The sequence below is a fragment of the Staurois parvus genome, unplaced genomic scaffold, assembly GCF_062004578.1.
Source record: "Staurois parvus isolate SC_StPar_1 unplaced genomic scaffold, SC_StPar_1.0 ptg000087l, whole genome shotgun sequence".
Lineage (NCBI taxonomy): Eukaryota > Metazoa > Chordata > Amphibia > Anura > Ranidae > Staurois > Staurois parvus.
In genome coordinates this window covers 1,031,501-1,045,979 of record NW_028317883.1, presented here as the reverse complement: position 1 = coordinate 1,045,979, position 14,479 = coordinate 1,031,501, and the positions used below count along the sequence as shown (strand labels likewise).

Below are 14,479 nucleotides of genomic sequence, written 5' to 3'. Positions count from 1 at the left end.
GGATAAAGGGCATTCAGAAACGCTGGGCAAATGCCTGATGTGCATGAGGCCCTTAAAGTGAAAGTAAAGTCTTTTTTTTTGTTATACCTGCAGGTAAACCTCTAGTAAGGTGGGTACTGTAAATATCTGCTAAAACGTGCACCATTCAGGAGATATTTACTTGAGCAGCACCGGCACGTGTGCACTGTGCCGTCCATTGAGAGAGCGTGCTGCGGCCGAGATGTGTGGGAGTGACATCATCGTGCCTCGGCCAAATGGGAAGCCAGGGAATCCGGAAGGAAGACACTGTACTTTTTTTTTACACTGTTGCATTAAATGGCTGGGTGGAAATGTCCCTTCCTGCTGATTGTAAAAGCAATCCAGCGGCTAATTAGCCACTAGGAACTTTACAAGAAAGCTGACCATTGGCTCTAAAAAACAGTACCACGATGATGCCTGCATATAATCACTATGGGTACATTACTGGTTGTCAAGATTAAAGGTTTGTCTAAAACCTCTAACTCAATGGTCTTCAAACCGTGTCCCAGGGGCCAAATGTGGCCCTACGCTTGCTTTTATCTGGCCCCTGTGGCACTATGCCTTCCACTGACACCAAATGATGGGGCATATTTCTCCCACTGACACCAACCATGGGGAACTATCCCCCCCCCCCCCCCAATACCAAAGTTGGAGCATTGTTGACTCCCAATAATGGCCCTTTGCTTTATAAGTTTGGAGACCCCCGCTCTAACTGCCACTTTTATTGGATGGCTTGGGCTGTTAACGTTAAAAAATAACAGACTTACTGGCCAAAAAAAGCCTAAAAAAGGAAACGAATGCAGCCACTATAACGAAGGACTGGTGAGCTGCAATTTAATACATTGTTTTTGGGTTTAATACCCTTAGAAGTCATGGCCACTGGCCACAGTTTTTTGGCTTAATACAAGCGACAGAAATAAATCCCCCTTAGCATGACCTAAGTTTGCATCTGGGTATTATCTAGGCAGAAATCCAAATCAAAGGTTTTTAAAATGGACTGTGCCTATAAAATGTTAGATTGGAGCTGATACAGGTGCAAAATCCATCATCCAAATGATTATTACCAGTAATGACCACACACGGGGAAGACTTCCATGTTTGTACCCACATCATGCACATGGAAAACCGAGAACTCCGGCTATGTTGGGGGAAGACAGTAAAGAGGACAGGAAAATCCATCCATGCATGACCCAAACAGGTTCAGGAAAGGGCCATTGGTTGGAGAAGGCCCACAGACATAACATTACCCAACAAGATCTGATACAGATGGAGCTTTCACAAATTCTCTATTTCTGCAAATGTCTAAAGCTAGCACAGTAAAGCCTGGCCCACAGCAATACGAAAACAGGCCACTGCGTTTCCCACCCTAGAACTGTTGTTCAGTTCAGGCGAGTACAAAACAGAATGTTCTTCAGGAACCCAGAATATAGTTCCTTTATCTGGAATTCAGAATGACCCACTCCTGGCCCTCAGATCTCTAATTCAGCTTTGCTCCTATTAAGTAGAAGGGACAAAGTACCTCTGTGTTATTTTAGGAAGGACCACCACAAGGATCGCACACATTATACTCACTAAAAGGACTATTCTGATCTATTTAGAAAACGCAACCCTTATCAGACTGAAGGAGACTGAAGCAATTGCTTAATTCCCTCTCCAAGCTAAATTCAGTATAAAAAAACAAAACAGTTGTAAGAATAAAAGCACAATTACCGGTACTTTACGCTTCAAGAGGAGTTCAAATGTACTAAATTGGAATCGCAGTATATACTATGTTATTTTCTTTGAATAAGGGGTTTGGGAAATAACTAACATACCAAAAACCTATGTGCTACGGTCTTCACAACATCCACTCCAACCCTTTCCTAAAGGGATGCTACTTACCAAAATAACTGGAGAGACCATTACTGCTGGGTGGCAGAAACTGATGAGAAGCAAGGGTTTTTCCTGCTAATTGCTATGAAAGAAGCAGAGGAGATGCAACATTTCCTAAAGTATATCCAGCCTGGCTTTGTAAAACCACCCATTCAGTTAAAAATAGAAATGAAAGACAACACATTTGTGCATAGATATAAAAAGGGAAAAAAAAAAGTATTTTTTGAATAAGTGATTACATTGCTTCGAAGCTCCTTATACAGCTGAGAATAGAGAGCTAGGGGAAGAGAAACAGCAGAACACCGATCTTCCCAGTGAAAGACTGTGCGGTTGGGGGTGTTGCCAACACCTGAAGGAGAGCAGGCTGAGTTCCCAGAACAGCTAGAGAACGGACCATGCTGTGCTCTCTTGCCTAGAGTGGTCAATTTTTAATAGAAAAGCAGAGGGACTGGTAGTAAAACCAGGGATTTCACACAAAGGAAACAATAAAAAGAGAACAGGATACTTTTTCATGCAAGTACATGGTACAGCAGGCACTGATCAGGAATATGAAATGTTGAGCTTACATACTCATGAAACTGGCCACCCACTCACAAGCAGAAGAAAAACACTGGATGGTGGCAGTAAAGTCAAAGGTTTTTTTTAGTTTTGCATAGAGTGTGGAAGGCTTAGCATGTCTTGTTAAGTTTTTACTGCCAAGTCCCAGCTGGAGAGATTCACATCTCTATTCGTCCTGGTTACCCCAGTCAACAAAACCAAAAGTGACCAACATTTTAGGGCTGCCACCAGAACAAGTGGTTACAAATTATCCAATGAGGACACCTGTTCTGATGTCATTTGTCTAAGCTGGAAATTACATTCATTTCCTGTTGTGACTGCAGGACATAAGTAAAGGAAAATCTCCCCAGCACAACAGACATCAAAAATACCATGATTCGATTTTAACCTTGCTGTACCCAAAATACAAAAAAATCCATTTTGGCAATACATACACATTAAACACGCCTACAAGACATTTATTTCAGTCCTACTCAAAAATCTGAACATTGAGGTGTGCTATCCTTCCCATAATGACCACATTAACTAGCCCAATTCCTCCCAAAGACCCCACATATGTCCTGCTTTGAAGGACAGAAGCCCAACAAATACGTATAGGAAGTTCTTACTCCTGATCAATGCTACTAGAATATTCAATCCAAATTACAGATGTGACTATGTCCTTAATAATCAAGAAGAAAAACGTTGTGCCACATGGTACCCGTCACTATTGTTCTACTACTCAGATCAATACAACCGCCTCATGACTAACCCATAAATTTCCACACCGTCCTGAATCTATAGTATGTGGACAATTCTACTGCCGATCTGCTATAGAGAGTTGTAGAAGCCCAACAAAGCAATCCCTCCTTCTCAACGCAGACCCCCTTTATGCTCCTTTTTTACAAGATAAACCACACCACCACCCTGCTGAAGACCCAACAAAGATCAATCTCCGAGCCTACATATGATCACCACTCTCCCACAAAGCCTACTACCGATTCCTCAACCACAAGAAGTAGTGAACACAAACTTGGGTTCCTAAGGCTCAGGTCACACTGCTCGTGCAACTTGCTTGCAATTTCCTTGCGACTTTTGTGATTTACCATTGCTGTCTAAGACACTCAAGTCGCACCAAAGTTACAGAAAAGTAGTGCAAGAACCTTTTTTTTTTTTTTGTCGCTATGATCTGAGTAGCTTTGATTGAGACTTGAATGTGTTTTGACTTGTCATGCGACTTTAGGTCTTGCGCGATTCTAGCATATTATTCCCAACGCACACATTCCTGTAGAAATGACTATGTATGTAGACGGGGGCTGCAGCTAACTATGACTATCTGCTGGAAGTGAAGACAATCAGAATGAAAGAATGTCAGCAGCACACCACGGATCTTCAAAATGGGTCCAAAGCCTTAATCAAGGATCAGTTCATTACAGCAGAAGCAACGTTTGGGAGCCTCGCAGGACCCTTCATCACATATGTGATCCAGGCATGGTCACATGAAGAGGTCCTGCGAGGCTCCGAAACGTCTTCTGCTGTAAAACTGATCGTTGATTAAGGTTCTGGACCCATTTTGGAGATCCGTAGTGTGCTGGTGACATTCTCATGTTTTGCAAGTCGCATGATAAGTAACAGCAGTGTGAACCGGGAATAACAACATCTCTACAATGCATCTCAAGCAGATAAACAAGTCCTTATGGTCACATTGCCACTGTTTACACATTTTCCACCTCTGTAAGTCTCTTTTGGGGGGGGGGGGGACTTTAAACTTTGATTCATAAAAAATATAGGTAAGTTGCATTTTTCTGAAGTGAGTTTTGTTTTCAAATATCTATAGGTTTTTGAAATGGTATAGTACTGAAGATACAAATATGTATCCGGCCACACAGGAGGTTTTATTTATTTTATTACGGGTACTTATATAGCCCTGTCAATTTACATATATATATTGTACATTCACTTCAGTCCCTAACATTCAAGGGGTGTACCATCTAAGGTCCCTAACTTACATTCATACATACATATACTATGGACAATTTAGACAGCACCCAATTCACCTACCAGCATGTCTTTGGAGTGTGCGAGGAAACCAGAGTACCCGGAGGAAACCCACGCCGGCACAGGGAGAACATGCAAACTCCAGGCAGGAGGTGCTGTGGCTGGAATTTGAACCAACGACCCTAGTACTGCCAGGCGGAAGTGCTAACCATTTAGCCATTGTGCTGCCCATTTTACGCTCCTCCTCTTGGCAGCGCCATTTTGGCAGAAAAACACCTGCCGCTTGTTGAAGTGTCTGCTTTTAAAAACTTTTAGGTGGGTTTACAGGCATCAAGTGCTTGGGTGTTAATTAATTTCATTGGCCAGAATAATAATTTATTCTGGCCACTGAAATCAATTAACGCTCAAGTGCTAAACGCACCTAAGACGCGTCAAGCGTATTTCTGCCAAAACACTGCTGCTCCCGGACGCATTGGCCATGTTTTTTTTTTATCCTGCTAGTAAACCCTAAAAGCTTCGAAAAGTATATGTGTGTATGGACACAGGATAATATGGAGGGCTGTTTGGAAGCAGTAAAAAAAAAGAAAAAAAAAACTGCCTATAAGTGGCTGCAAAAACGCCCTGTGTGCATGAGGCCTCAATGTAGAAGAGTAAAGAGCTACAACCCGCCTAACACAGGTGATCAGCACTGATCTCTCCCATGTGTCTTATAAAGCACAGTTATTGCTAAATGGTTAGCTTTGGCAATTAGGAATCTTTATATTTTTTTTGGCACAGCTTTCTCAAACGGTAATACTTTGGGGACCCTAATCACAGTGGTGGGAAATAGCAGGATTCAGGACCCAACAGCACAGGACAAGCAGTGGGCCAACAATGCCTGGCCGGCTTCGACTATACAAGACTGCCACTGACTTCTACCAACATCAGATCTCACCTTCAATTCTAAACTAAAGAACATGAGTTCCCCTCTAGACCAAGCATACCATTCATTTTTCTCTAGGAGGATGCTATTTCTAACTAAATCCCATCCGCCACCACTGGCTACAGATCACAAACATTGGGCCGTGTAACTCAACAGTATAGGAATTTACTTCAATGGACCGGAAGATTCAGGATTTCCTAAATACATAGACCGCTGTCATTATTACACTTTCGCCCAGTATATAATACAATCATAAAGCCAGGATTAAGGAGCTAGAACTCCTACTTTAATTACAGAATATCGCAAATTATTATTATACAGTATTTATGAAGCGCCAACAGTACGCTCAGCGCAAATACACTAGGACTAGGACTTAATGGTGTTCCGTTTTCTCAGAATTGTGAGCCACAAGATCCTACCATATACCGTAATTCATATTTGCCTTATTTTTATTTTATACTCAGATAAAATATATACACTGCTCAAAAAAATTAAAGGAACACTCTGAAAACACATCAGATCTCAATGGGGAAAAGTATCATGCTGGGTTATCTATACTGATATGGACTGGGTAATGTGTTAGAAACGTAACAATGCCCCGTCACTTGATAGGAATGCAAATGATCAACCTACAGAGGACTGAATTCAAAGACACCCTGAAAATCTAAGTAAAAAAATGAAGCAGCAGGCTAGTCCAAATGGTACCCAGTAGTTTGTATGGCCCCCACGTGCTTGTATGCATGCCTGACAACATTGGGGCATGTTCCTAATAAGACGACGGATGGTGTCCTGGGGTATTTCCTCCCAAATCTGGAGCAGGGCATCACTGAGCTCCTGGACAGTCTGAGGTGCAACCTGGCATCGTCAGATGGAATGAAACATGATATCCCAGAGGTGTTCTATTGGATTTAGGTCAGGCAAGTCCCCGTGGGAGCCATTCAATGGTATCAATTCCTTCATCCTCCAGGAACTGCCTGCACACTCTCGCCACATGAGGCCGGGCATTGTCGTGCACCAGGAGGAACCCAGGACCCACTGCACCAGCGTAGGGTCTGACAATGGGTCCAAGGATTTCATCCTGATACCTAATGGCAGTCAGGGTGCCATTGTCTAGCCTGTAGAGGTCTGTGCGTTCCTCCATGGATATGCCTCCCCAGACCATCACTGACCCACCACCAAAACAGTCATGCTGAACGATGTTGCAGGCAGCATAATGTTCTCCACAGCTTCTCCAGAACCTTTCAGGTCTGTCACATGTGCTCAGGGTGAACCTGCTTTCATCTGTGAAAAGCACAGGGTGCCAGTGGTGGACCTGGCAATTCTGGTGTGCAATGGCAAATGCCAATCGAGCTCTATGGGGCCAGGCAGTGAGCACAGGGCCCACTAGAGGACGTCAGGCCCTTGGGCCACCCTCATGAAGTCTGTTTCTGATTGTTTGGTCAGAGACATTCACACCAGTGGCCTGCTGGAGGTAATTTTGTAGGGCTCTGGCAGTGCTTATCCTGTTCCTCCTTGCACAAAGGAGCAGATACAGGTCCTGCTGATGGGTTAAGGACCTTCTACGGCCCTGTCCAGCTCTCCTAGAGTTACTGCCTGTCTCCTAGAATCTTCTCCATGCTCTTGAGACTGTGCTGGGAGACACAGCAAACCTTCTAGCAATGGCGCATGTGCCATCCTGGAGAAGTTGGGCTGCCTGTGCAACCTCTGTAGGGTCCAGGTATCGCCTCATGCTAACAGTAGTGACACTGACCCTAGCCAAATGCAAAACTAGTGAAAAACAGTCAGAAAAGATGAGTAGGGGAAAAAATTGTCAGAGGTCTCCACTTGGAAAACCATTCCTGTTTTGGGGGTCATATCATTGTTGCCCATCTAGTGCATTTGTTGTTAATTTCATTAACACCAAAGCAGCTGAAACTGATTAACAACCCCCTCTGATACTTAACTGACCAGATCTAATATCCCAGGAGTGTAATTGACTTGATGCTATACTCTGATTAAAAAGTGTTACTTTAATTTTTTTGAGCAGTGTGTATTTAAATAAATTATTTTGTATGAAAATGAAAGCCAAAGCCCAGATATTAAAGTAGATGTAAACCCTGAATAGATGGCATGTAGCTTGCAAAGCACTGTGTGCCAAACAATTGCCAGGATTCCTTTATAGAAAATAGTTTTTTGTTTTTTTTATTATTTCTCATGCAGCCTCTTTATATGCATATGCAACACTCCAGCAGTACCTACATATTGCTCAGGGCAGGCTTCTTGTTAAAGACATCAGTAGAACATACCTGCACATTGAGGGTCAGTGCAACCACTTGCAGTCTTCAATAGGTGTGCATGTGAGAGGATGACCACAAAAAAACAAAACTGGGATACAGGGACAAAGTGTTGTCACCCTATTCCAGGAATTGCTTGAACGAGGACTATCGTGTCAGGATAAGAAGGTATTTTATATTAGTAGTAGACATAAAACTATTTGAAATTACTTTAATATGTTAAAAGATTATAGGAGATTTTAGTAATTGGGTTTACATCTTCTTTAAATTGACCTTTACATTTCAACAACATAAAACAAAACCTTCTAAACAAAGATCAACTGTGATTAAAGTTTGCAAGGCCTCAAGTAAGGTTCATCGAGCTGTTGACAGATTATTCTCCAACATACAATGACTACTAATGTAAAGAGACAAATTCTCATTGACATCCAATATATGGAGTCACCTCTCCGCAGATCGCCAATCTGAGGGGGTCACCTCTCCGCAGATCGCCAATCTGAGGGGGTCACCTCTCCGCAGATCGCCAATCTCAAGGGGTCACCTCTCCTCTGATCGCCAACCTCAAGGGGTCACCTCTCCACTGATCGCCAATCTCAAAGGGTCACCTCTCCTCTGATGGCCAATCTCAAGGGGTCACCTCTCCTCTGATGGCCAATCTCAAGGGGTCACCTCTCCTCTGATGGCCAATCTCAAGGGGTCACCTCTCCTCTGATGGCCAATCTCAAGGGGTCACCTCTCCTCTGATGGCCAATCTCAAGGGGTCACCTCTCCTCTGATGGCCAATCTCAAGGGGTCACCTCTCCTCTGATGGCCAATCTCAAGGGGTCACCTCTCCTCTGATGGCCAATCTCAAGGGGTCACCTCTCCTCTGATGGCCAATCTCAAGGGGTCACCTCTCCTCTGATGGCCAATCTCAAGGGGTCACCTCTCCTCTGATGGCCAATCTCAAGGGGTCACCTCTCCTCTGATGGCCAATCTCAAGGGGTCACCTCTCCTCTGATGGCCAATCTCAAGGGGTCACCTCTCCTCTGATGGCCAATCTCAAGGGGTCACCTCTCCTCTGATGGCCAATCTCAAGGGGTCACCTCTCCTCTGATGGCCAATCTCAAGGGGTCACCTCTCCTCTGATGGCCAATCTCAAGGGGTCACCTCTCCTCTGATGGCCAATCTCAAGGGGTCACCTCTCCACTGATCGCCAATCTCAAGGGGTCACCTCTCCACTGATCGCCAATCTCAAGGGGTCACCTCTCTACTGATCGCCAATCTCAAGGGGTCACCTCTCCACTGATCGCCAGAGTGGACAGATTTCCACTGACAAGTAGTGTAAACAGACACTACAAACCTCACAGGTTGTGTTTCTTTTCTGGACATTATTTTTGCTATATAGAGCAGAGGACTGATGTAAAATAATCTGCTCTGGTTTTCAAATACTCAAGTTAACATACTGGGACTGGAAGATATTTTCTGAGCAGGGGGTTCCCCGAGTCCTCAAAGATATTTTAGGAGTTCCTCTGGGGTAAAATGGCTGAGAAATGCTGTTTTTACCCAGGACCAAAATGTAATATTTTGCAGCATACCAGTCCTGGGTGTAGTGGCTGCATTAGTTTTCTTCTTTTTTTTTCAGGCTGACAACATTCTCAACAAGTACAGAAGTACCTGTTAATTCTGCCTGAATTCTAGTGTCCTGGTCATCTCCTGCGAGCTGAAATCTCAATGTCATCAGCCTTTCCAGCCATTATCAGAACTACAAACCCCTCATCCCTATCTAATAGATAGTTGGTGCTGTCTGCAGTCCAAATAAGAAGATTTAGGGTGACAACACTGCTCCTTCATTCAGTACAGTCTGTGAGTGTTGTCAGCCTAGGATATGAAGTGTGTCAGTGGCAGAATCACCAGGTGAAACAATCGCACCGTTTACTGTTTTCAACTTTAATGACATGTCACAAATTGACAATTCATTCAACCTTCTGCAGCTCAGCATGTTATGATGCAGTCCAGTGTGCAAAAATGCAACCTGTCCTACTTCTCAGTGTGCATCAATGCAGCATGTTGGTGTGAACAGAAACAGGACAGGAGGCAGATTGCCTTGTAATGCGTTGGGTCCTAAAGAGAAAACAATGAGGGGAATTTATAAAAGCTGCAGCACCTCTGTGTGGCATCCAATCAGCTTCTGTCTTCATCTTGTTCAATAGGGCTGCATTCACATGGACATTTAACCACACTGCAAACCCCAGCAGCAAGGATCAGATTCCTGGAGCTGTATGAGGATATCTGCAGCCGCTGAGCCCGTACAGTGCGATGACAAGCTGCTGGCGGCTGTAGCCATTTGTGACTGTTCACACAGCCTGCGATTACCTGTGATCATGGCTGGATGCACACAAAGCGGCCGCAGCCATCTGCACACACCTGTCAATCCTAGCCACAGGAAACCGTAGAATCTCTCCGCTAGGATGGTCAGTGCAGACCGTGCCAATGTACAATGGGCCCCCAAGGGCCCACCCACAACGCAAAGCATCGTACACAGGAGAGCTCGGGGCCGGGACGAACAGCAAATCTTTCATCTTTTAATACTCCCCACAACCAATAAACTCTTGCAGTGTGTTGGGGGAACCACTAGGGGAGGACAGGGAGTGGGGGAGGATGAGAAGAAGAGGAGGATAAAGAGGACAAGGAGCAGAGGAAGAGGATGAAGAGGAAAATGAGTAGGAGGATGATGAGGACAAGGAGCACAGGAAGAATGAGGACGAGGAGCAGGACAAAGACGAGGAGCAGAGGAGGAGGAAGATGAGGACAATGAACAGAGGAGGACAATGAGTAGGAGAATGAGGGGGGAAAGAATAAGGGCCACAAGGAGCACAGAAAGAATGAGGACAAGGAGCAGGAAGAAGACGGCGAGGAGCAGAAGAGGACGGCGAGGAGCAGAAGAGGACGGCGAGGAGCAGAAGAGGACGGCGAGGAGCAGAAGAGGACGGCGAGGAGCAGAAGAGGACGGCGAGGAGCAGAAGAGGACGGCGAGGAGCAGAAGAGGACGGCGAGGAGCAGAAGAGGACGGCGAGGAGCAGATGGGGAAGATGAGGACAAGGATAAGAGGGATAAAAACAAGGACAATGAGGAGCACAGGAGGAGAAGGACAAAGAGCACAATGAAGATGAGGACAACGAAGGGAAGGAACAGAGAAGGACGATGAGTAGGAGCATGAGGGGGAAAAGAACAAGGACAACGATGAGCACAGGAAGGATAAGGAGTAGGACGAAGAGGAGGAGCAGGATGAGAAGCAGAGGGAGAAGAAGAGGGGGGGGAACAGAGGAGGAAGATGAGGGTTGAGGATGAGGAGGATAAGAACAAGGACAACAAGAGGCACAGGAGGAGAAGGAGGAAGAGGAGGAGAAGGAGGAAGAGCATGATGGGAAGGAACAGAGGATGACAACAAGTAGGAGAATGAGGGGGAAAAGAACAGGGGCAACAAGGAGCACAGGAAAAATGAGGATGAGGAGCAGGACGAAGACAAGGAGCAGAGGGAGAAGATGAGGAGGACAGAGGAGGAAGATGAGGAGGACAGAGGAGGAAGATGAGGAGGACAGAGGAGGAAGATGAGGAGGACAGAGGAGGAAGATGAGGAGGACAGAGGAGGAAGATGAGGAGGACAGAGGAGGAAGATGAGGAGGACAGAGGAGGAAGATGAGGAGGACAGAGGAGGAAGATGAGGAGGACAGAGGAGGAAGATGAGGAGGAAGATGAGGAGGACAGAGGAGGAAGATGAGGAGGAAGATGAGGAGGACAGAGGAGGAAGATGAGGAGGACAGAGGAGGAAGATGAGGAGGACAGAGGAGGAAGATGAGGAGGACAGAGGAGGAAGATGAGGAGGACAGAGGAGGAAGATGAGGAGGACAGAGGAGGAAGATGAGGAGGACAGAGGAGGAAGATGAGGAGGACAGAGGAGGAAGATGAGGAGGACAGAGGAGGAAGATGAGGAGGACAGAGGAGGAAGATGAGGAGGACAGAGGAGGAAGATGAAGGTGACAGAGGAGGAAGATGAGGGTGACAGAGGAGGAAGATGAGGGTGACAGAGGAGGAAGATGAGGGTGACAGAGGAGGAAGATGAGGGTGACAGAGGAGGAAGATGAGGGTGAGGAAGATAAGGACAACGAGGAGCACAGGAGAAGGACAAAGAGCACAGGAGAAGGACGAAGAGCACAGAAGAAGGACGAAGAGCACAGAAGAAGGACGAAGAGCACAGAAGAAGGACGAAGAGCACAGAAGAAGGACGAAGAGCACAGGAAAAGGACGAAGAGCACAGGAAAAGGACGAAGAGCACAGGAAAAGGACGAAGAGCACAGGAAAAGGACGAAGAGCACAGGAAAAGGACGAAGAGCACAGGAAAAGGACGAAGAGCACAGGAAAAGGACGAAGAGCACAGGAAAAGGACGAAGAGCACAGGAAAAGGACGAAGAGCACAGGAAAAGGACAAGGAGCACGATGATGATGACAAGGAGCAGAGGAGGAGGGCCAGCAGGGGGAGGACGAGGACCAAAGGAGGACGAGGAGGAGGATGATAAGAGGAAGAATGAGGATGACGAGGAGGAGGAGAAGATGAGGACGAGGAGGATGATAGAGGAAGAATAACGATGACGAGGAGCAGAGGATGGCGAGGAGCAGAAGATGAGGAGGAGGAGGATGAAGAGGTGGAGGAGCAGCTGCACGCAGTGTGATCAATGGAGGTGCTGTGAGAAGGGTCAGGCTGTGATCAGACATCCCATTGGCTGTCAGGGAGGTGCAGTAGTGTCAGGTACAGGATAATAAACAGGTGACAACGCCAGCAGCAGTGCCACCTTCCTGGTCCCCCGGTGATAAGTGTCCCCAGCACTGGGTGATTCCCCCCCCATACACACTGTACTGTATGTAGATGAGTGGCTCTCACATGACCATCCTCCATGCAGATCAGCCCGGATCCCCCGATGTCCGGGGCCTACCCTGTCCATGTGACCCCCCCATCACCTGACCCGCTTCCTCCGGAGCCCCCACAATCCTCCATTAACCCCCCTCCCATGACTGCCCGTCCCCCGCACCCCTCCCCCAGACAGGAGCCCGGTGCCCCCCTCACCTCCCCCCCGTGTTCTTACCTTTGCCCGTGTAACGATGTGCGTGGCCAGTTTCACCACGGCGAAGTTGCCCTTGCCAATGGTCCTGTCTAATTCGTAATACCCAATCCGAGCCGGGGACGCACGGTGCGGCGGGAGTTGTGTCCCGGGACCCCCGGGCGCTGTGGCCGCCATCTTTTTGCTAGCAAGTCCCGGTCTGACCGGCGGACACCGCGGCCTGACGTCACGGAGGCGTGGCCTGCTGACGGCAGAGGGAAGAGGGGCGGGACTGGTGGGTGAGCGTTGTGTCAGTGGAAGAGAGGGGGGCGGTGCGGAGCGCTTGTCACCGGGTGGCTCCTCCCACTCAGGACTAGCAGCGGTGCTGTGTGCCGGGCTCATCGCTCATAATAAACCTTCATTTCCTGTTATTCTGCCATACAGTCATCACACGGGATGGGGACACTGATATGTGGGCTCTGGGAGGAGTGTGTGGCCGCAAGCACTCAACTTCCCATCGGCCATGGAGGAATCCTCAACATTATCTTCATGTAAAGAGCTCCGGCTACAAACACCTTCTACAGCTGATGGAACTTTATCAGGATGGAAGTTGTAGACATGATTTAGTTACAGAGGGCCCGGCGGAACCCCGGCGCAGTAGTTACCACTTAACAGATCCCCAGCTCATTGGTACCCCAGTTCAGCAGATCCCCAGCTCATTGGTACCCTTGTCCAGCAGATCACCAGCTCATTGGTACCCTTGTCCAGCAGATCACCAGCTCATTGGTACCCTTGTCCAGCAGATCCCCAGCTCATTGGTACCCCTTTTCAGCAGATCCCCAGCTCATTGGTACCCCTGTTCAGCAGATCCCCAGCTCATTGGTACCCCTGTTCAGCAGATCCCCAGCTCATTGGTACCCCTGTTCAGCAGATCCCCAGCTCATTGGTACTCTTGTTCAGCAGATCCCCAGCTCATTGGTACCCTTGCCCAGCAGATCACCAGCTCATTGGTACCCTTGTCCAGCAGATCACCAGCTCATTGGTACCCTTGTCCAGCAGATCACCAGCTCATTGGTACCCTTGTCCAGCAGATCACCAGCTCATTGGTACCCTTGTCCAGCAGATCACCAGCTCATTGGTACCCTTGTCCAGCAGATCCCCAGCTCATTGGTACCCCTGTTCAGCATATCCTCAGCTCATTGGTACTCTTGTTCAGCAAATCCCCAGCTCATTGGTACTCTTGTTCAGCAGATATTCAGTTCATTGGTACCCCTGTTCAGCACATCCCCAGCTCATTGGTACCCCTGTTCAGCAGATCCCCAGCTCATTGGTACCCCTTTTCAGCAGATCCCCAGCTCATTGGTACTCTTGTTCAGCAGATCCCCAGCTCATTGGTACCCTTGCCCAGCAGATCACCAGCTCATTGGTACCCTTGTCCAGCAGATCACCAGCTCATTGGTACCCTTGTCCAGCAGATCACCAGCTCATTGGTACCCTTGTCCAGCAGATCACCAGCTCATTGGTACCCTTGTCCAGCAGATCACCAGCTCATTGGTACCCTTGTCCAGCAGATCCCCAGCTCATTGGTACCCCTGTTCAGCATATCCTCAGCTCATTGGTACTCTTGTTCAGCAAATCCCCAGCTCATTGGTACTCTTGTTCAGCAGATATTCAGTTCATTGGTACCCCTGTTCAGCACATCCCCAGCTCAATGGTACCCCTGTTCAGCAGATCCCCAGCTCATTGGTACCCCTTTTCAGCAGATCCCCAGCTCATTGGTACTC

The 14,479-nt window shown here is 47.3% G+C and overlaps 1 protein-coding gene across 2 annotated transcripts in view; it reads right to left on the bottom strand.

Moving 5' to 3' along the window:
• The window catches only part of SIK3 (SIK family kinase 3), a 229,702-nt gene extending 216,751 nt beyond the window's left edge, over nt 1–12,951 (bottom strand). For both annotated transcript variants that reach the window (XM_089670146.1, XM_089670147.1), the window contains exon 1: nt 12,741–12,951. In XM_089670146.1, coding sequence (XP_089526272.1) covers nt 12,741–12,893 — 153 coding nt within the window. In that variant the 5' untranslated portion in view covers nt 12,894–12,951. The remainder of the gene's footprint in view (nt 1–12,740) is intronic.
• Nucleotides 12,952–14,479: the final 1,528 nt, after the last annotated feature.